This window comes from Vulpes lagopus, chromosome 15 (genome assembly GCF_018345385.1).
Source record: "Vulpes lagopus strain Blue_001 chromosome 15, ASM1834538v1, whole genome shotgun sequence".
Taxonomy (NCBI): Eukaryota; Metazoa; Chordata; class Mammalia; order Carnivora; family Canidae; genus Vulpes; species Vulpes lagopus.
In genome coordinates, this window is record NC_054838.1 from 17,455,852 (window position 1) to 17,478,039 (window position 22,188).

Here is a 22,188-nt window from a genome sequence, read left to right on the forward strand (position 1 = left end):
GAATAAAGGGGAAAGGAGAAAAAAATAAGTGGGAAATATCAGAAAGGGAGACAGAACATGAAAGACTCCTAACTCTGGGAAATGAACTAGGGGTGGTGGAAGGGGAGGAGGGCGGGGGGTGGGGGTGACTGGGTGGCAGACACTGAGGTGGGCACTTGACGGGATGAGCACTGGGTGTTATTCTGTATGTTGGCAAATTGAACACCAGTAAAAAATAAATTATTATTAAAAAAAAACACGAGGCCAATCAGCCGCTTTTAGCTGAATGACACATTTTTTAAGATTTATTTTTTAAAAGATTTTATTTATTTATTCATGAGAAATAGAGAAAGAGAGAGAGGGGTGGGCAGAGACACAAGCAGAGGGAGAAGCAGGCTCCATGCAGGGAACCTGATGTGGGACTCGATCCCAGGTCTTCAGGATCACCCCCTGGGCTGAAGGTGGCACTAAACCACTGAGCCACCCAGTGGTGGCTGCCCATTTTTAATTCTCTGCTCTTTCTTAAGCCAAAGAACCACATTTTGGTGGCTGTATTCCCCAGGGGTTGCCTGTGCATGTTTGTAGGGAAGTGCTCTAAACATTAGATTGTTAACTCATTTTGGCATGCACTGCTGTTCATTCTCATAACTCAAGAATGAGGGGATTTTAAGTTCTGCTGCTATTTAATCACACATGAGTAGGTTTATTGTTTAATCATGGTTCTTGTGACTTTTCTTTTCTTTTTTTTTTTTCTTGTGACTTTTCAAGGGTGTCTTTGTGGAAGGTGATTTTTGCCTCATTTTCCAAGAATGATGAGTCCCTTCTCATACCTGACTAGAAAGCTGTTTGGGTACTAAGAATGGTTATAGGCCAGTGGGTCTGCTGAGTCTTATCACCCTGAGTCTGCTTGTTCTCAGTATTTGGGCAGGATAGACACACACTGGCTCTAATCAGGCAGATCTCTTATCTCATGCAGGCGTGGCCCTTGATAGAGTAGCAGTTGGGTTTCACATTCCTGGTAGTTGCTCTGGACTTTTCTGAGAGCCTTGCATTTGGGATGAGGCAGGATTAAGAAGCCAGCAGTAAGAGCAATCTAGATCTCAGGGGACCTCCTCTTTGGTTGCTCAAAGTTGCTTCCTGGGAAGTCACTTGGTTCCCCCACAGGTGCTAGGGACATGAGTGGGGATCTGTGGGTCAGGCTGTTCCTTGAACACAGTATGGATCCCACCCACTAGCAAAGCAACTTCACAGTTATTAAGATCATCTCTTACTCTTGTACTTCCAAAGCAGTGGCTCAGCCCCTTTCTGCCCTTTGGCAGGACCTCCAGACTGATTACAGACACAGGATCTTCATAACAGAAGTAAATACAAAAGCAGTTCCTTTCTGCAATCCTTGTTTTCTAAATTTTCTAAATTCAGACATTCTTGGATTCCCTGAAGAATATTTAAAATGAATATACTTGTCTGGGGCTAAAACCAAAATCCAAGAATTTGAGTTGTGGTCTGGAAGGGCTCTCTGATTTTTTTTAAAAAAAAGATTTTTATTTATTTTTTAAGAGAGACAGAGAGAGAGAGAGAGAGAGGCAGGCAGAGACACAGGCACAGGGAGAAGCAGGCCCCATGCAGGGAGCCCAATGTGGGACTCAGTCCCCAGGATCACGGCCCAGGGTTGAAGGCGGCGCTAAACCACTGAGCCACCCAGACTGCCCTCTTTGTGATTTTTTTTCTGTGGTGTTTCAGCCTGATCGCTTGGTGAATTCATAGCAGCATGAGCCAACAGTTTGTAGTGGTCTATAACTGAGACCCTGTCCATCCGAAGGTTTTACCTCTTCAAATAGAGCAGTCTGTAAACAGTGTTCCTTTAGGATTTCCTCCTTGATGTGCACATTAAGCCCTCAGAAATGGTATTAAAGTGGACTTTAAAACCCCCCTGTTGAGACTCCAAAATTGATTAAGTGAAGGTAATACTGCAAGCTAGAATTTTCTAGTGTTTTGGTTATTTTTAATAATTATTTACTAAATGATCTTCAGTTCAGAGGATCATAATAGATGATTCTGAGGGAAAGCTTAAGCTATTGATTTTTTTTTCTCAGAGACCCCAAAGCTCTGATAAAGAGACTGTGTGTTTTCACCCATGTAATGGGGGTAGGCTGGAGAGAGACATACTGCCCCAGTCAGGCTTTGTCCCTATTCATGGGTGCTCAGGCTCTCAAAATGAGCATTCCGCTTTTGTTTTGTGTGCTCTGAGAAGATTTTTCGATGTTTGCACCACTGCCTTTTCAAAGTAGGGGGAAGGTGTCAGGGCAGTGAGGAAGGGGCTATGCTCTCAGCAGGGCCTGTTTCTGTCTTTGATAGAATCTTTTTCACTGTTTGCAAGGCCTGTTTTTATTCAATTTCCAGAAATATTCTTCAGTGGGACCACTGCAATAGGATATTTCTAATGTTTTTTGAGCTATTTCCCTCTTGGTGAACTAACATTCCCAAACATGATTGGCAGCCCAATTTGGGGGTAAGGGTGGAGCCAGAACCATGCCAGGGCCTCTCAGTTTGGACCAGACCCATCTGCCTCCCCGTAGCAGTAGCCTTATTTTTGGAGTCAGGGTACTATCAACAGCTTCAGGGGCACCTTTTGAAAAGCCCCAGCATTTCCAGAGCCATTTTAATGCCTATTATCTCCTGGTAACTTTAGGTCTAGCTTGATATGATAAGACATCAGGGCACAACTTTTCGTGTATCCCCATGGCATCTGGCACACGGTCAGGTTTTTTTAAACATAGTCAATTCTTATGAAATATTTCTTGTGTAAATGAATTGCTGCTCTAAGGCAGTAAAGGTCACTTTGCAAATGTTTTTACAGACTTGTAAACAGAGTGAAAAGAAGCAGCAGCGGCTGACCTGTTTGGGGACTGTGCTTTTCTCGTGTTGCTGCTGCCCTTTCTTGGGCACTGTTATGTTTTGCCCTATGTGCTCCTGGCACCTGTGATCCCAAATGCTCTGCTGATCCAAGGGCAAATGTAATTCTTCCTAGGCCTTCCTAGGAGGACAGGACACTGTTTCTGGAGGCAGCTCTCACATCCTGTGCCGCCTCAGTATTGGGAGCAAGTAACATTTCCAAAAATCACCAGCCAGAGCTGAGAGAAAGCTTTGCTCTGATCCAGTACAAGCCTCATTCTGTATTAATTGACAGCAGCCTTGGCATGGGTGAATGAATCTCAGCAACTTCCCGCAGATTGAGTGCTGGAGTTCAAACAGCTTGTAACTGTCAGCTAAAAAACAAAGTGGTTTTAAGAGAGTATGGGATGTATTAACTATTATGCTGTCTTTTGGAATAGGAATGACATCTGTTTGTATTAAAATAGCTATTCCAGTTAAGCATAGATCAACGGCTCTGTGGTGAGAATTGGAGACAAATGATTTTTGTCTTAATTAGAACCAATTGCCTAAGGTTTTAGGGGTACAATACCGAACAGTGTAGGATCCCATAGAAGCTGAATGAAAACTTCTTGCACTCATGTTTAAAGCAGTGCTACTTCCCATGTGAGAAGGCGTCTTGTTGGTTGAGAACAAAAAAACCTACTCTCAGAGATGTTCATTGCATGGATGCAAAGAAGCATCAGATGGGCATGTCCTCAATAGTAATGCAGTGCAAACTGAGCAGAGGTTTTGAGAATACTCTATCTAGGGTGTGGTGATAGTTCCTCCAGAGCACTGGCAGGTGGCAGGGTCTTAAAGAATTGTTTGTTTTTTTTTTTTTTAAAGAATTGGTTTTGAGAAGTGGTAGGATTCTAGCAAACCACACAGACCCACACTATGTTATGACCCCTTCATTGAAACGCATGTTAAACCAGCTGGGAAAATAACCCCCTTCCCTGCACTGTGACCACAAGATTGGACCTAATGAAGATCATAGTATACCTGGAAAGAATTTTACAGCCGCTGAAGGAAACCACACATGTGAGGTCTCTCTCTGTTCTCTCTGTTGTTGTGTTGCTGCTGCGCTCGGAGGCTTCTGGGGGGTAGCGAAGGTCCAAGGACTGAGAGTGGTCACAGAAGAGAGGCCCCTGGGCTGGTGTCCATGTGCTGAGGCTTAAATGCAGCAGTCGCAGTCACCTCCAAAGTGTGGATTCGGTTGGGGTAGAGAAGAGGGTTGACATTTTCAGAAAATCCTCTTCAAGAGTATGTGAAAGAGTTGGCAGCCTTCATCTATGTGCACATTTTCTTAGAGAGATTCTCCTTCTTTGTATTCTTGGTCAGCAGGGGTAGGAGGAGTACAAGTTCCTGGGGTCTGCAGGCTGTGGTTCCACACCTACCAGCAAGCTCCTGGTGGGCACTTGTTTTTCCAAGTATTAAGAGGGCTCCTTCCTCTTGAGGAGCCTTGCAACATCACTGCAACATCTCTTGGGTGACAGAGGAAATTTTTTATGTCTCTGTTAACTGGCCTGACTGGATTTTAATGACATGTTCTCTTAAAATGTGGGGCCGTGAAGACACAGGCAGTCAGGTCCCACCCTCCAGTCCTTTGCAGTGCCCCTGGGGCTCAAGATAGTGCTCACAGCCTGGTCACTGGCTGCATGCCGCTGTTTTGCAGAGGGTCTGAGCTGCATGAATCAGAATCATGGCTGTAGTCACATCTGCAAGGAGGCCCCGAGGGGCAGCGTCGCCTGCGAGTGCAGGCCTGGCTTCGAGCTGGCCAAGAACCAGAGAGACTGCATCTGTAAGTACAGACTAGCACATACCTGTGCTGGGAACCATCCTACCCCCAGAGGTTGTCTTCTGCAGTCCAGCAGCCGAAATGCCACCTCCTGGCAGAGCAGCTATATCAGGGCAGGCAGCTGTCCACAGGATACTAACCTCCACTGAAGGCTAAATTCGCTGCATGGGGTGGGGGGTAGTCTCCCCTAGGGAAGGAAGAGGATGCTTTTTAAGGGAACCCATCGGAGGAAATAAAATTCACAAGTCAGGACTGTGAATGCTGGGGACCGGTCTCCCTGTTCCCATAGAATAAAATAAAATGTGGTCATCTGGCCATCAAAGCTCTTTGTTACCTGGTCCTGCTTCTTGTGCAAACCTCATCTGCCTCCTTTTCCCAAACACCCAACCTCTTTGCCTGTCGGAGAACAGCCCATGTTACCTAGGTCTCAGGCCTTCCCCAAGCATTCCTCTCTGCCTGGCTTGGTGAATTCTCACTCAACCTTTAATATTCTGCTAACTTCTTTTTTTTTATTATTATTATTTATTCATAGACACAGAGAGAGAGAGGCAAAGACACAGACAGAGAGAGAAGCAGGCTCCATGCAGGGAGCCCGATGTGGGACTCAATCCGGGTCTCCAGGATCACATCCCAGGCTACAGATGGCACCAAACTGCTGTGCCACCGGGGCTCCCCTATTCTGCTAACTTCTAATGATGATAATGATAAGGAGAGGTAGCTACTTTTGAGGGTGTATTTACTATGTGTAAAGGCTTGTCCAACGATATAGCAATTTCATCAAATTCTTCATATCACCACCCCATTGAGCTAAGTATTATTATCCTCGTTTTCAGTTTGAGAAAATTGTGGAGAAGGTAAAGCAACAAGGTCACACAGGGAGCATGCAGCCAGTTAGGGTTCAGATGTAGGTCCTCCTAGCTCTAAGGCTGGTGCATCTTGCTAAATTGCCCAGAAGCCCGACCTGACCGGCCTGGCCACCATTTTGTATTTTGGCTCCCACAGCGCTGTTGGTTCCTCAATGGGAGCACGTGACACCCAGGGTTGAATTGTGCATTTATGTGTCTATCTCCCCAACTGTGAGTGCCCACAGTCAGGGACTTCGTCTTATTTTTGCCTCTCAGTGTCCCCACTGGGTGCCTACTACAGGTTGGGCTCAATACACATTTGTTTCATGAATGGTGTACACAGTTTGGACATAGCCGCCACGCGATGATGAAACACAGGAATGAAACCCCAACTGGTAATAGGAAACAACCGGCCATTAAAGGTGTTCCTAAACCACTATTATGCTAGAGGAAACATGGTTGATTTTCCTTTAGCAACTCTTCCCAAAGCCATGGACCTGCTGTAATTCCCCTGCAGTTTGCTAGGGATGGTTGTTTACAGTGAGTTGACCTTTGTGATTGAGAGATGAGGAGGTTGTTTCTTCAGTAAGAGCTTTCTCTCCATTGTCTCCATCACAAAGCAGAGTGTAGCCCTAAAACCTGACAAACCAGGGCTGGTGCCACCACCAGAAAGAGATTCTGATAGGCTCTTAGGGCTCCTAAAAGTGAGGCTGTCCCTGAGGGCTTCCAGTGGGCTGAACAAAGTGGAGACTGCTTATCCTGGCTCCAGGTATCCTCACAAGGAGGACCCAGGTCTCCAGAGGAGACTTGCCTGTGGAATGAGATTCTTTGGCATTTCAGTTTTTCAGGGGCCAGTAGAATATTTGGGATTTAAAGTTTAAAATATTTTTAAGATGTCACTTCTCCAATAATATAATCACATTTGAAGAAAGAACAAAAAGAAAAAAAAAGATACAGAATTCCACATAACCAGCTACTTCACTTTTTTTTTCTCTTCCTTCCTGCTACTTCACTTTGTTCTTATTCCTATTTAGTTGTTCTCAGGCATACACAATTTTTACATCACTGTAATCACAGAACAGTTTCTTTCTCACATCACAAATATGTATTTCGTTCTTTTAAGTTGGAAAAATTACAAATGCCTGTGTAATTCAAACAGTTTTAAGTGTGTAAAGAAAACCATATCCTTTCCCTTCCCATTTCTCTTGCCAAAGGTAACCACTGTTCAGTTTGATGAGTAGATTGTTTTGAGTTGGCTTCTCTGGTTACCCTCCCTTCTAACTAATCTAGATAGAATCTGATGAGAGAAATCCTAACATATAAATACAAATAAGTATTATCTGTTTCTTCCAGCCACAAAGTGCTATAACATTTTCTGTAGCCCCAGTACAGCCATTTTAATATGCAAACTTCTCCTGATAGCCCAAAGCAGTAGTCTAGAATCTTTTGATATAATTCCTCTTGAATAGTGAAAATCTCCGTAGCCTTCCCATCCCCATCTTCCTATATAACTGCTCAAATCCATCATTTAGCATTTCTTGAATTCGTACTGTGACTATTCGCAGAGACAGCGTTAGGCTCTGTCTGATTCAGTTACTTCATTATGCACAATGCTGAGCACATACTAGGTGCTCAAATACTTGCTGAATGAAAATCAGAGATCTTCCCAAGCAAGCACAGCCCCGGGTTGTGGAAAACTCAGTGCTCAGTGTGTTGATTCATTTTCCTCTCAGTGACCTGTAACCATGGAAACGGTGGGTGCCAGCACTCCTGTGAGGACACTGCTGATGGCCCCGAGTGTAGCTGCCACCCACAGTACAAGATGCATGCAGATGGGAGGAGCTGCCTTGGTGAGTGACCCCTACATTGGTAAGGGTCTGTCCCCAACCCACCTGCCCACTCCTAACCCTAACCCTATTAATGGTGTTAAGCACCAGATTCAGGGAGCTTCCAGTATTTGCCTCTGAATGGGTCCCGTGCAGCTTTACATGTGGCAGTGGGAATGAGTGGTCTAGTCCCGGGAGGGGTGTGTGTCTCTCTCTCTCTCTCCCCTCAGAAAGCCCTTTCTCTTCTCTTGGACTAGGGGGCTCCTGAAGATGGTATTCTGGAGACTGGGACATTACATCCTAAGGAGCAAGGGTGACATGAAGTTAAAGCTAGCCATTTGTAAGGACACAGTGGCCTTTATGGTCAGCAGAAGACAGTGTTAGAGTGAACCTGAAGCTTGCATTCCCTGGTGTCTCTTTGGTCACTGCAATATGCTTCAAAAATCTTTCTCATATTTAATGTTTACTAAGGCTCCATGGCCATTTAACGTGCTATGTTTCCCACAGAGCCTCATTACAACATATCTTTATTGAGTGAACAGAGTTGCATATCCTACATTGTTCTCATGTCTGGGGTTTCAGCATAAGTGGTCGTACGGGGGATGAGTAAACAGACTCGCTCTCTGGTGTCTCTTGTAGAGCAAAAGGATGCTGTCCCAGAGGTGACGGAGAGCAATGCCACGTCAGTGGTGGATGGCGATAAACGGGTGAAGCGGCGGCTGCTCATGGGTAGGCACTCCCGCCCCCTCCTGGGCACAGTCTTTTCCCTTTCCTTCCCTAACTTACTACATCAGACCTGAACCTGGGGCCCATACACCCTCAGATCAGCTGGACCAGGATCAGCAGCCCCTCTCAAGCTAGGCTGTGTTTGCTCTTCACCTACTACTGTTACTTAGTCACCAGCTGAGGACCCTGCCATTGTGGGATGGACACCAGATGCCAGAATAACCAGGTTAGCCTCCCAGCACTGTCCCCCAGCTAGCTGTAAGACTTGGGCAAATGGCTCTGAGCCTCTGTCTCCTGGTCTTTCTTGAAAATGGATGCAATTAAAAAAAATGGATGCAATAAAGCCTGCCTCTTAGGGTTATCAGGAAGCTCAGTGAGGATGATAATATGCAGAAGTGCCCAGAGTCCAATGCCTGGGATTTAGCGGGTGGTCAGTGAATGTCAATTCCAGTCCTTTTGAGTAACTATGACCAGGAAGGCACTTTGGGCAGTCCTTAGCTTAACATGGCAATCTGTTTTTGTCAGCTGGGTCCTCTTCTCTCTGACTTCAGCCCATGTCGATGGCAAAAGAGATGAATGGAGAAGAGTGGCACTTGGCTGTGGGATGTAAGAAGGTCTGCCAGCAAGTCTGCCAGCAGAGCTGGAGATGGGAGCAGAAGTAGAGGCGGTGGCTGTGGGGATGGCAGTCAGAACCTTTGGCACACTATTATTCTGGAGAAAGCTTGGCTTGACCTAAACAAAACTCTTTGATAGCTTCTAGATTTAACAGGTAACATATTGAGCAGCCATTGGTTACCAGGCAGGTGACATTTCTGAGCTCTTTTCTGCCCTCTTAAAGTTATTTTAAATTGTGTTAAGTTAAAATAGTACATATGAATAATATAAAAAAACTTAAAAACCTAATTAGTGCTATGAAGCTTGTAATGAAATACATCATTTTCTTGCCTCAAACTTCCCATGCCCTCATTCCATTTGTCAGAGGCAACAATTATCATTTCTCTTATTTGTTTCTTCTTCTGACTCCCTTTCCCCCATATTTCTGAAAAGTGTATGCCATTATTTCTCTTTTTTCCAGTTCTATTATATTATACACTTATTTCTTGACATGTCAGTTTTAGATAGTAGCTTTGACTTCCTATTCCAGAGCACACTGAGTTTTAGCTCTCTCCTGCCCACTCCCAAAATGCACACACACTCCCTCTCCTGTAGTGGAGTTGTATCACTACTGAAGTCAAAGTTATGTATTTACATCATTGTGACTATAAGTATCTAAATGTGAGTTACCTGCACCATGTAGTTTGCTATGATTATTATTTTCTTTCTTTTCTTAGAGGTACGTAAAAATACTTCTAAGTGCCTCTTACCAGTTTTTTTGTTTTGTTTTGTTTTTTTGCAAATTTTGGGTGGCGTTCTAAAACCCTTTCAATGTGTTCAAATACAGCAATTGACTTATTAATTCCATTTTCTTCTTAACAAGTGTCTTCTAGGGGCACCTGGGTGGCTCAGTTGGTTAAGTAACTGCCTTTGGCTCAGGTCATGATCTCAGGGTCCCGGGATCAAGCCTCAAGGCAGGCTCCCTGCTCAGAAGGAAGTCTGCTTCTCTCTCTGCCCCTCCCCACTGCTCATGCTCTCTCTCTCATAAACAAGTAAAATCTTAAAAAAAAAAAAAAAAAAAAAAAAAAGTGTCTTCTGAGGCTTCCCCTGCTCTAGAGGGGCCCGACTCTCAGGGCTGGCTTGCACACCTCTCATCCCACTAGCGCCAGCCTAGGAAGGCCCTTCATCATGCTCCCGTGTCAGTAGACCCCATGTCTTCTCTGTTGTTAGTTCACATGAGGAGGTATAGGTTTTTAAAAACCTCCCATGCCTGAAAATGCCTTTTGGGTTTTTGTCAGCTGCGTCCTCTTCTCTCTGACTTTAGCCCATGTGGCAAATGAGATGAATGGAGAAGAGTGGCACTTTATTGAGTATTTGGTTCAGTATAGAATTCAGAGTTGGGGATCCTTGGGTGGCTCAGCAGTTTAGCGCCTGCCTTCGGCCCTGGGCTTGATCCTGGAGTCCCAGGATCACATCGGGCTCCCTGCATGGAGCCTGCTTCTCCCTCTGCCTCTCTCTCTCTCTCTGTGTCTCTCATGAATAAATAAATAAAATCTTAAAAAAAAAAGAATTTAGAGTTGTGAGTAGTGAGTGCTGTATTGTTTTCAAGGATTCGGTGTTGTTTCAAGAAATCTAAAGTCAGGGATCCCTGGGTGGCGCAGCGGTTTAACGCCTGCCTTTGGCCTGGGGCGCGATACTGGAGACCCGGGATTGAACCCCACGTCGGGCTCCCGGTGCATGGAGCCTGCTTCTCCCTCTGCCTGTGTCTCTGCCTCTCTCTCTCTCTGTGTGTGACTATCATAAATAAATAAATAGATAAATAAATAAATAAATAAAAAGGAAACCATTCTATGAAAAAAAAAAGTCTAAAGTCATTTTTATTCTTGATCCTTTGAATGGAACCGACGAAAGCTTCTCTCTGGTTGCTTTCACAGTCTTCTTCTTGTCCCTGGTGATCTGAAATTTTACATTGATGACCCTTGCAAAAAAACAAAACAAAACAAAAACAGTTATGACTCTCATGATGGGACTTTGTCCACCTGTTATGCTGAAGACTTGATTGGCTATTTGAGCCCCTTAGCTCCGAGAAAGTGCCTATATTTTTGCTTTGATAATTTTCTTTTTTTTTTTTTTAAAGATTTTATTTATTTATTCTTGAGAGATAGAAGGAGAGACAGAGCCAGAGACACAGGCAGAGACAGATCCAGAGGGAGAAGCAGGCTCCATGCACCGGGAGCCCGACGTGGGACTCGATCCCGGGTCTCCAGGATCGCGCCCCAGGCCAAAGGCAGGCACCAAACCGCTGCGCCACCCAGGGATCCCTTTTTTTTTTTTTTTTTTTTTTTTTGATAATTTTCTTAACTACATATTTTCTATTCTTTCTCTCTGGAATATCTGTTAGTTGACTGTTTTAGCTCCTCTAATTTTCTTCTCTTTTCTGAAATTTTTGTTCTACTTCCTAGGAGATTTTTCTTTTTCTTTTTTTCTTTTTACCCTCTATAGGATTCTTCTTAAATTTCTGCTTTCATATTTTAATTTTTCAGGAATTTTACTTTGGTATTTTATTGTAGGCACCTAATCATATTCATGAATGCTTTTCTTATCTTTCTGGGGGAAATTATGAGATTTTTAAAACTTCTCTTTTGCTCCCTGTAGTATCATCTTTGTTTCTTCCAAGTTCCCTTTCCCCTTTTCATTTGATTTGGTGCCTTTATTTCATGTTAAAGGCCTTCCTAGGTATCCCTGGGTGGCGCAGCGGTTTAGCGCCTGCCTTTGGCCCAGGGTGCGATCCTGGAGACTCGGGATCGAATCCCACGTTGGCCTCCCGGTGCATGGAGCCTGCTTCTCCCTCTGCCTATGTCTCTGCCTCTCTCTCTCTCTGTGTGTGACTATCATAAATAAATAAAAATTAAAAAAAAAAAGGCCTTCCTGAAATGTCTGGTGATTCTAGGCTGGCTTCATATTTAATGGGGAAATATTAAAAAATCAATTGGATATTCTGTCGACTGGTAGGCTTTCAGCTTGGATGAGGCCACTAAGCAGTGGCTTACACATTTCATTTGGAGATCCTCAAATGCCAGTATCTATAGGTCTTTTCATTTGGACAGCCCAGTTTAGCTGGAGAGAAATCCTTTAGTCTCCTGCTAAGGGGACATAGACTTGACTGCCAGCGATCCTGGAGCTGGGGTGGTAGTGGTGGTGAGGCTTTGAGATCTTTCTTTTCAGAGTACACACTTTCACCTGACAGTGTCTCCTCCTCCCTCTCTGCTATTCCTGGTATCCTTGAGTCCAGTGTTTCTTTAGTCCCACTTCTCCAGAAGATACATATCTCTGCGGTGGCCCAAATAGGAAAGAGGTAGAGTCACCTGGCTGTGGAATTTAGGAGGGGATCTGGGGGTTTATCTGTTTGTTATATAGACTTACTATCAATCTTCCTGTTTTTAGCTCCTTTCTCACCTCTGCCTCTAGAGTGAGTTAGTATCTCCAATTCCCAGGCCTTTCTGGATTCTGTGGCTCACATGAGCTTACCAATTGTTGGCATTCCCTCTGCAGACCACTAGGATTTAGCTTTCTGCTTTGTCCATTACTGCCTCTCCTTGACATGCTGCTTCCAGAATATTTGGTGTCTTTCATGTATTGTCTTTGCTTCTCTTTTCTCCGTCCTTAGGGATTTGTACTTTTTAAAAATTTTAATTTCAGTGTAGTTAACATACAGTGTTGTATTAGTTTCAGGTGATTCAACACTTCCATATATCACTTGGTGCTTATCACAGTAAGTGCCTTCCTTAATCTCCATCACCTGTTTCACTCATCCCCTTGCCCACCTCCCCTCTGGTAACCATCAATTTGTTCTCTATAGTTAAGACTCTGTTTCTTGGCTTGTCTTTCCTTCTTTTTTTCCTTTGCTCATTTGTTTTGTTTCTTAAGTTCCACATATGAGTGAAATCATATGGTACTTGTCTTTCTCTGACTTATTTCACTTAGCATACTACCCTCTAATTCCATCCACGTTGTTGTAAATGGTAAGGTTTCATTCTTTTTATGGCTGAGTAATATTCCATTGTATATACCACATCTTCTTTATCCATTCATCAATCGATAGACATTTGGGCTATTTTCATAATTTGACTATTGTAGATAATGCTGCTATAAACATTGGGTGCATGTATCCCTTTGAATTAGTGTTTTCATATTTTGAGGGTAAATACTCAATAGTGCAATTACTGGATGTTAGGGTAGTTCTATTTTTAACTTTTTGAGGAACCTCCATACTTTTTTCAACAGTGGCTGTAGCAGTTCTTGATGACTTATACTTAAAAAAACCTATTCACTCTCATGCTAGTTTTTTTTTTTTTAAGATTTTATTTATTTATTTGAGGGAGAGAGAGAGAGCACAAGCAGGGGGGCAGGGTAGAGGGAGAGGGAGAGAAGATTCCCCACTGAGCAAGGAGCCCAACTCAGGGCTTGATTCCAGGACCCTAGGATCATGACCTGGGCCAAAGGCAGACGCTTAACCAACTGAGCTACCCAGGTGTCCCTCATGTTAGGTTTAGAGAGCAAACAGAGATATACCTATTCTAACTGTCATATTTAACTAGAACCAAGCTTTTCCCCCGAGGCTCTACATTGAGGTAGCTACTGAAGTAAAAGCAGTAAGTAAAACTAGAAAGACATTTGCTTATTGTCCCTCATCTCTATAGATGTTACTTAACAACTGTGGCTGATTTCATGTACTTCTAACAGTTCTTTCTCCTTACAGGGAAAGGTAAACTCCTAACATGAGTTAATTGAAAGTTCCAAGAAAGTCATTGGTCTGCAGCAAGAGAATGGCTAGGATAGGCGAAGCTTACCCTCTCTTACTTCGCCCATTACTTATATTGAAGGGAGAGGGTTCAGGATTAAGGAGGGAACATCCCCCTTTGCCCCGTTCTGCATCCACATCTAGCTTGCCAGATGTGGCCACACTTAGCCGGTCAGTGGCTGTGGATCAATAGGAACTTCAGATCTACCAGTAGGGGGATCTACCAGTACTGGCTTCAGATCTACCAGTAGGGGGGAAAAAGGCTCAGCAGGTTGGAGAGACATTTTTAACCCCCTAACAAGCATCTTTGTGAGATGTCACTTATTTAGCTGGGTGAGAGGAGCTGTACCTGCTGGTGGTAGAGACTTGAGGTACAACTGTGAGTACCCCATCATGCTTCTTGGCTTCCATGAACTCTGTCAAGTATGAATCCTGCAGCCATATCCTTTCCTCCCAACCATATCAGCACTTCTTTAGCAAGCTAACTGTCCTTTTCTTACCTCCTTGTCAGAAACCTGTGCTGTCAACAATGGAGGCTGCGATCGCACTTGTAAGGATACTTCGACAGGTGTTCACTGCAGCTGTCCTGTTGGATTTACTCTCCAGCTGGATGGGAAGACCTGTAAAGGTAGCCTGTGCCTCTCCATGCTGCTAATGTGCAGGGATAAAGGGAGCTCTTCCCCTCCATTCCTCCTGAGTGACTCCAGATTTGCTCATGATTCATATCGATGGAAGCTTTTCTTCCCTGGGCTAGTGGAAGGTTATAATTGAGTAAGCTTAATTAGGACCAACTTAATTACATTAACTGTTGAGAAGGTCAGCTTCTGCAAGCATCAGATAACTCATTTCAGGCAGCAACCTTATTAGAAAAAGGCAGAAGTTCAAGAAAACATTCATTTGCAGGTGATAATATCAGTATATCATAAATAACAGCCTAGAGATTATGATATAAATAACAGCCAAGATTATTATTCAGAGAACTTAATAAATAGCTGTCCAATTAACTTTTGCTGATGAATAGAGACCTCAATGACCTGCTAGTATTTTGTGGGCAAGAGTACAAAGGCTTAGTTCTTTAACATGATAAAAAGCAGATAACCAGTTACCAGATGAAACTGAGAGAAGATAAGATTAATTTGAGTATCAGGAATCATTTAAAAGCATTGAGGCTACTTGATCGTTGTGTAATTTGCCAAAACAAATGTTCTAATTCCTTATAACTTTAATCATTAAACTGGAATGGAAAGTATACCAAAGGGAGCCATCTTATCTCAAGAGAGCAGTGCAAGGATGAGAATATAACAGGACATCACCATTCTTTCCCATAATCTGTTTCCTTAATGATAGTCAAGGGTAGCACAAGTCAGAGTTCTCATGGGGATGAGGCACTCGTCTTTCCAAATTGGTTCAGCCAGACAAGAAAACGTGTAAGATTAAAAACATCAGCAAACATCCTTAAATGCTTTCATGGGTCTGTTTTTGTTGCAGAGAGTAATGAAGCACGCACACAATAGCACGTCAGGGATTTGTGGAAAACCAGGCCAGTTTTGCTATCTGATTTGCTGATGCTTGCCTGTTACAGATATTGATGAATGCCAGACCCATAATGGAGGTTGTGATCATTTCTGCAAAAACACTGTGGGTAGCTTTGACTGCAGCTGCAAAAAAGGATTTAAATTATTAACAGATGAGAAGTCTTGCCAAGGTATGTGCTGAAACGTAGCGGGGCTATGTGGTGCCCACTGATTGGAGCCGAGAAGACGAAATCCCACGCTGGCAGAGGCTGGTTCATTGGGCTTCTTGATGGAGTCATTAATCCAACCTCCAACCCATGCTTAACTTATTTCATTTGTTGGTAGAATAAAAACACTTATGTAGCTCACAAGTATATTTTGAAAATTAAGCTGTTAATGATTAGAGAACACCTCAAAGTATCCATCTGGTGAGAACACCTCAAAGTATCCATCTGGTGTGATTACAGCAGAGCTCGCTGCTGGAAATGGAATAGATCACAGAGTGTAAACAGGTTTGCATTAGGGTGTTGAGATTATGAATAATTTCTTTCTAAAATTTCCTTTAATTTTGTGGATTTTATAACAAAACTTGGTGGCAAAAAATATGTAGATTTAGTTAACATACCTTACCTTTTCCTAGCGAAAAGTTGGGGTCAACCCATAATCAAGGTCATGTACCAGTTGGTCTCTCTTCCTTATAGCCCTTGTTTTAATGAGCAACCGGCCTTTGGGGTTTGGGGAGAGGGATGGTGGAGAGGGATGGTGGAGAGGGAGGGGATTGAGTGGAAGCAAGGTTGGTCAGTCCTTGGGCAGGATTGCAGACCCCTTCTTAGGTGCATTCCTTCTACACAAGTAGTGTCAAGTGGGCAGTTCTTGTTATTAATAACACTTTGGGGTGGTGGTAAGCTGTGTTGGATGAGGGGCATTATTTATATTTTCAGATGAGCACCTCTTATGCCCTATGGATATAGAGGAAGCCCTCTCAGGAAAGATGTGCTGCCATGTAGTCTTGTTCTGTTTCTTGGAACAAGAGCAGCCTGACTTATTTTGTTAGAAATCCCAGAATTAAGTCAGAATCAGGAAATAATATCTGCTTTCACTTCAGGTAATAAAAAAGTGTAACATAATTATTATTTTTTTTAACCTTATGGTGTGTGAATTAGGTTTCTCTTCTCCCCCCCCCCCCCTTACTACATAATTTGCCAGGCAGTTCAAGTATAGGACCCTTTAAATTCATTCTATGTGACTATTGCATGGCTTTCTTTCCTTTGATTTGGAAAGCAAGCTTGATGTTCCACATAATGTTTCATAATGTATAGAGCAAGAAATACCATATAAGCTGTGTAAACACATTAAAAAGGAATTAGAAAAGTGATCTCATTATTTTTGGCAAAGCAACAGCCCATCATGTGTAGCCAAAGCCAGCTACTGAACAAGTCCACTTTCTCGATAACTGGCTGATGTTAATAACAGAATTCATAGAGTGACATCAATTACTAGGGAAGAAGTAGACTTTTTCTTATTTTTCACTTGGTCTTGGTAGAACAAATATTTTCACAGAACAAATTTACTCAAGAAATTGCCAGGATTTCTGGGAAAAGCTAGTGATGAAAAGGTTTTGTAAGAATTTTCCCTTTTTAATTTCATTGTTTCATTCCTTCACTTCCTTCCAAATGTTTGTTTTTTATTAACATAGTGTCTCATGGCACATTTGGTGTTGAAAAGAGATCTAGCTCTGGGCTAGTTGGCTTCCACTGAATTCCACACTGGTCCTGGTTTATCCATTTGTGGACCCAAGTCGTAATTCTGTTAAAACCCTCCAAAGAGCTGAACAAGTAATGCACTGAAATTCTAGTCTACAAGAAAGATGTGAGGACCAGACCAGGGAAGAAGAGATGATTATATTGACAGAGGCAGCCTCCTGAGGCTGGTTTCCAGGACCTCAGCTGAAGCCAGAGATGCCTCTACATTGACCGAGGACAGGAGGGGCCCTGTGGGGCTGAACCATGGCAGAAGAACAAAGCCAATCCAGTTTGGAGCTTAACCACCAAATTTTAGTGCCTGTGATAGAAAATCACTGAGGATGTTAGTGTTCATGCATTCTTTTAGTGCAGAGGACATTAAAACCCAATTGGCCTCCTGGGGCCAAAAGGCTAATTCTGGAAAGATAGGAACCAGATTTATTTCCAACCCAACTGTCTTCTGTTTTCAGTTTTCTGTGGCTTATATAATTAGTACTGTTGTTTTACAAATAGTAATATAACAACAATAATGCATGGGTCGTACCTTATAGTTTACAAACCCTTTTAAGGTACGTTATCTCATTTAGCTTCATTTAAATACTTTAAATTACTCAGCCCTGCAAATAATCATGAGAGAGAGAGAGACTCAGTGAGCTTAAAGGCAAGTAATACTTGCAACAGAATTTGGAAATAAAGATTGTTTGTGAGTATTCTTATTGTAGGCCACTCCACCTTCTCTTTAACACAAGTAAGCAGGAGAACTGATAGATACTTTAAAAAATTCTGTTTGTGTTGTTTTTATTGTTGGTCAATAAGTGGAGTTATAAACATGTTCTTTCCACTCATTCCTCAGACTTGGTTTCAGCTCCCCTCTCCCTTTGACAATTACAGATGTGGATGAATGCTCTTTGGATAGGACTTGTGACCATAGCTGCATCAACCACCCTGGCACATTCACATGTGCTTGCAACAAAGGGTATACCCTCTATGGCTTTACCCACTGTGGAGGTGAGCAGAATGTCCCACTAGGGTCAGATGAGGTTGGGCCTGCGGGGGAGCATGGCCTACCTCACAGTTTCCCCAGATCGGGGTCAATTTTCCAATATTGGGGATGAATGGGATATTTTACTAGAGTAATAGTGACTTCACCAACTCCAGGGAGGCATCTGCTAAGGGAAACCTATTCACATGGATCCCTTTAACATGTTAAGTTATGGACCAGAAAGAAGAACTGAGCTAATCAACCGTGAATTCTTCATTGACTTTATTGATGTAGTGTATTCAGACAGTGGGAGCATCTCTCAGGAGCTAATATCCTGTCTGTTGGAACTTCCCAGTAGATAGTAAAGTCACAGTCCTCAGAGAGACTTGGCAGGGCATCAACCATTTCCACAGACTTGCTATGCGCAGGAACTAGCTAAGAAGCCTTTTTCGAGGTTTGAGCTGGTTTTTTGAGCAGGTCTTTGAGCTGGAAGTGGACCATTGACTTTATCTCTCTGTGCTGTGCCCATGTAGCCACATGTTCTGATGTCATTATGCTCATTCAGACAATGGCATAAATCAGATTTGACATCGAATGATTTCCACCCTGCTCCCCCTGACCATCAGGTTCATTCAACAATTTTTGAGAATACAGATTCAGATTCTGATTCTGATTCAGAATGGCTAGGGCTTCCAAAGCAATCCTGAGTGTCTGAATATTCGGGAACCACTGGCTTAAATACTTCCTGCCCATACCTTGTGTCCTGTGCTTAAGAAGAACGGATGGGAGTAATGTGGTATAGATAGTATTGTCTCTCTTCTGACCTTTTCAATACATCCTTGGCATGGCTAAAAACATCTTCCAGGCAATCAAGAAACCCCAAGGATATATTCCCTGAATATGGACATGTGTCTGGGTTTTAGGTGGAGCTGCCTTCCAACCTGGACTCAGCCTTGTGTTGATGGGGATTTGTGCAAGTCATTTGCCTTCTCTATACTTCAACTACTGAATATGAACTATCCAGTGAGGAATCCTAATTCTATCCCCCTTGGCATGTAGCCTAGGAGGATAGTAGAATTTCACATCGGAGGCCTGTGCAGTGTTTGAGCTTGGACATGTGACAGTAGAGTGTGCTCCCTTCTGAGAATCCTTAATGGGGGAAAGGTTTGGTCAAACATGGAACCTGAGACCATCTTGGCAAAGCCTATGCCAGGAAATCCACCGAGTGGAGAGTGGGGTCAGCTGGTGCCAAGTGCACATCCTGAAGGCAGTTAGCACCTTCCCTTTGTTTAGTGAGTTCTGACCCTGTGACTTCCCTGCTGCTCCTTCCTCAGGGGAGGGATGGTATCAGCCTAGTCACCAGTGGGCTGCTGTGACAGGAGAGCGTTTTGTTCTGCAGACACCAACGAGTGCAGCGTCAACAATGGGGGCTGTCAGCAGGTCTGTGTGAACACAGTGGGCAGCTACGAATGCCGATGCCACTCAGCATACAAGCTCCACTGGAATAAAAAAGACTGTGTGGGTAAGGGGTACCGAGTCTCACAGTTAGCGGGCTCACACTGACACGGCAGCTCTGTCCCATGTCCACCTGGGCCTGGAGTGTGCCTGACCATCCCTTCCCTGACTCTTGCCCCATTAGCGGCAGCTGCCATTCTTTATATAGTTCAAAAACAGGAGATACTTTGCAGGCTCTTTGGGGGTTCCCTCTGTGCTTTTATGTTGGTTGGAACTCACTTCTGTTTTCCCAGTTGTTTTTCTGCATGGAAAAAAATAGCATACAAATAGCTTCTTTACCTTGGAGGGAAACAGGGCCCTGTGTCTTATGTTCTGTGCTGTATAACAACTCTACCTTCTTTTCTTGGGTCCTTGGATATTTGGGACTCAGCTGTCCTTAGCATATCTAGAAGTATCCTTCTCTTTCTGTAAGTGTCTGCTTTTTGTCCAATCTAGAAGTGAAGGGGGTCCTGTCCACTAGCATGTCACCCCATGTGTCCCTGCATTGCGGTAAGAGTGGTGGAGGAGACAGGTGCTTCCTCAGATGTCACTCTGGCATTCACCTCTATTCAGGTGAGTGGGTCCCAGTCCCTGGAGAAAGTCCTCATGCCAGGGCCAAGCCTTCCTGGCCTTTAGGTGTTAGAGTCCCTCAAAGGGTTTCCAGGTCTTTGGCCAGCTGCTCCCTGACCACCGGAGGCCCATGCTTTGAGACCCTATATGCTGGGCATAAGTCTAGTGGTTTCTGTGGAATGGGGGCTGGAGAGTGCTTTTGGCTGCTCCCAGGAGAGACTGTGACCTTGCTTACATGTTGACAACCTACATTCTGTCTGTCAGGACTGCAAGAGACCTACTCTGTCACCTGCGGCTCTTCCTCTTCTCTCAGGAGCAAACAGCAAAAATCAAATGATTCTGCTTTTGGGGGTAATTACCAAATCTGTGTGTTTTCTCTGGGGCTCTCTGTGTTAAATGGGTTTCATTCTTGGGGTGCTGTTCTTGGGCATTGGCTTTATCTTCTTTTCTCTTAATCTCCTCAATGCTCTGAGCACATTACAGGATGTTCTTGCCCACAGCCTTGGTGCCTGAAGACTGACTCATTATGTAACAGATACTTACTGACTGTCCACTGTTTGCTAGGAGGCTCCGTGTTCAGCCCTGCTGAGTCATCATATTGGGCAGAGGCCCACAGAGCTCTGGGATCAGGAGACTCAGGTCTCCCCAATTCCCTGTCCCTCAAAGGTGCAGCAGGTAGTGTGTACCCAGAGCACATGGCATTGGTGGAGATAGACATAGGCATGACGAGGCACAACGATTCTATCCAGAGAAAGGATCCTGAACCCTTTCTGGTTTGTCAAAAAGACAAAGAATGAAATTTAAAGCTTTTAAGTAGCCTCGTCCTCCCAGACTTAGCCATCTCTGTGATTTTATCACGAGAACATCTGATTGAGGAAATGATTCTTAATGTCCATATTACATATACGAGAGAGCTAGAGACCCAAAGCATGATAATAATACTTGAATATATTGATTGAGCAGTTAAAATATACCAGCCACTGTATTACCTGTCCTAGCTGATTTAATCCACACTGTAGCACTCAGAGCAATTTTACTTTTCTCCTCACTGACCAGATGAAGACCCTGAGATTCTGAGAGATGAAATAATGTACCTAGAGTGATTCAGATAGGAAATAGGGGAGTCCGGATTTTAATTAGGAGTCTAGATCCAGAGTCCAGAGCACTATTCTTCACTGCCCCTCCTGCCTAACATTTGAAACCAGCCAGAACAGACATCATGGTCTGTTTCACCAAATCCCTTAGTAATGGGGCACTTGGAGATTTAGGCTACCCACAGGATGGACAAGCAAACAGTTAATATTCAGTTCTTACTGTGTGCCAGACAGTAGGCTAAATGTATTATTTTTGCATCATCTTATTTAATTCTCATAGTAATGTAAGTACCCCAATTTTGTCTATTTTATGGATGAGGAAACTGAGGATTAGTGAGTTTTAGTAAGTTGCTCAAGTTCTCATTGCAAGCTAGAATATGAATCCTTGGCTTTGGCTTCAGAGCTTGACATATGGTTAAGATTGATTGTGAGGGGAGAACAGAATTTTGCGCACGAGGCCCTCAGAGTGGGATTTTTGCTGCCCCTAGAGCCCGAGCATCCAAGCAGCCTTTGGTGAGTGCCATCCTTATCTGCTCCCTCAACCTTGTCCTCCCAGAAAAGTCTTCTCCAGGAAAATCTGCCCTTCACTGTTTCCCTCAGCAGTCATGTCCAAATTTGAACTAGGGGATCCTGGTCTTCTTCCTCAGGAAGGCACAAAAGTGACCTCATGGTTCATCTCAGTGTGAAGGTTGTTTGGGGCCTCTCTTTATTATATTTGGGCATTGGATTAATCTCAGGTGGAGGAATAAGTGTAACTCTTAGGAGGCTCCTGGCATCCTCAGCCTCAGAGTCATGGGCACTCCGTGAGCCAAATCTTTTGTGGTCTCAGGATAAGAGAGGGGCTCAGGGTATGCAGTGTATGGTGGGACCCAGGCTTGGGATAGCTCCTCTGTTACCCACCCAGTCTTTTCCTCCTGTGCCTCTGAAGGTAATGTCTCTCACTTGTTTCTTTCTGAAGATGTCGCCACCATCAGGACAAGTGTAACCTTTAAAGTAAATGAAGGCAAGTGTAGTTTGAAAAAGGCTGAGCTGTTTCCCGAGGGTCTGCGACCAGCACTACCAGGTATGGAATCAGATGGCTGGTGCAGGGAGCTTGGTTGCACGTTGGGAAAGGGGACTGTCACAAACTAAGCCCTTCAGGTGGTCTTGAGCAGCCCAGATTCTCCAAGTACTCCTCCACAGGAGGAAGAGGAGCCTAGCCTAGCACACCTGTATAGCTCTGGAGTTATACTTCAGGGCTTCCTCTGCCAGGCACACATGGTAAAGCTCCAGAGAAACCTGTGAGTTCATAGGAATCAATGAGGGCTTTA

The 22,188-nt window shown here is 43.8% G+C and overlaps 1 protein-coding gene across 11 annotated transcripts in view; it reads left to right on the forward strand.

Annotated features, from left to right (window-relative positions):
* Nucleotides 1-22,188, forward strand: part of SCUBE2 (signal peptide, CUB domain and EGF like domain containing 2) — a 68,625-nt gene that overhangs the window by 18,608 nt on the left and 27,829 nt on the right. For 9 of the 11 annotated variants that reach the window (XR_005983939.1, XM_041730400.1, XM_041730401.1 and 6 more), the window contains 10 exons: nt 4,568-4,693; nt 7,269-7,385; nt 8,001-8,090; nt 13,994-14,110; nt 15,065-15,187; nt 17,630-17,746; nt 19,120-19,242; nt 19,671-19,787; nt 20,049-20,135; nt 21,837-21,941. Coding sequence is in view for 10 of the 11 variants with exons in the window: in XM_041730400.1 (XP_041586334.1) it covers nt 4,568-4,693; nt 7,269-7,385; nt 8,001-8,090; nt 13,994-14,110; nt 15,065-15,187; nt 17,630-17,746; nt 19,120-19,242; nt 19,671-19,787; nt 20,049-20,135; nt 21,837-21,941 (1,122 nt within the window). In the remaining variant the exon portion in view is untranslated. The remainder of the gene's footprint in view (nt 1-4,567; nt 4,694-7,268; nt 7,386-8,000; nt 8,091-13,993; nt 14,111-15,064; nt 15,188-17,629; nt 17,747-19,119; nt 19,243-19,670; nt 19,788-20,048; nt 20,136-21,836; nt 21,942-22,188) is intronic. The other 2 variants (XM_041730404.1, XM_041730405.1) reach the window with 1 other exon arrangement.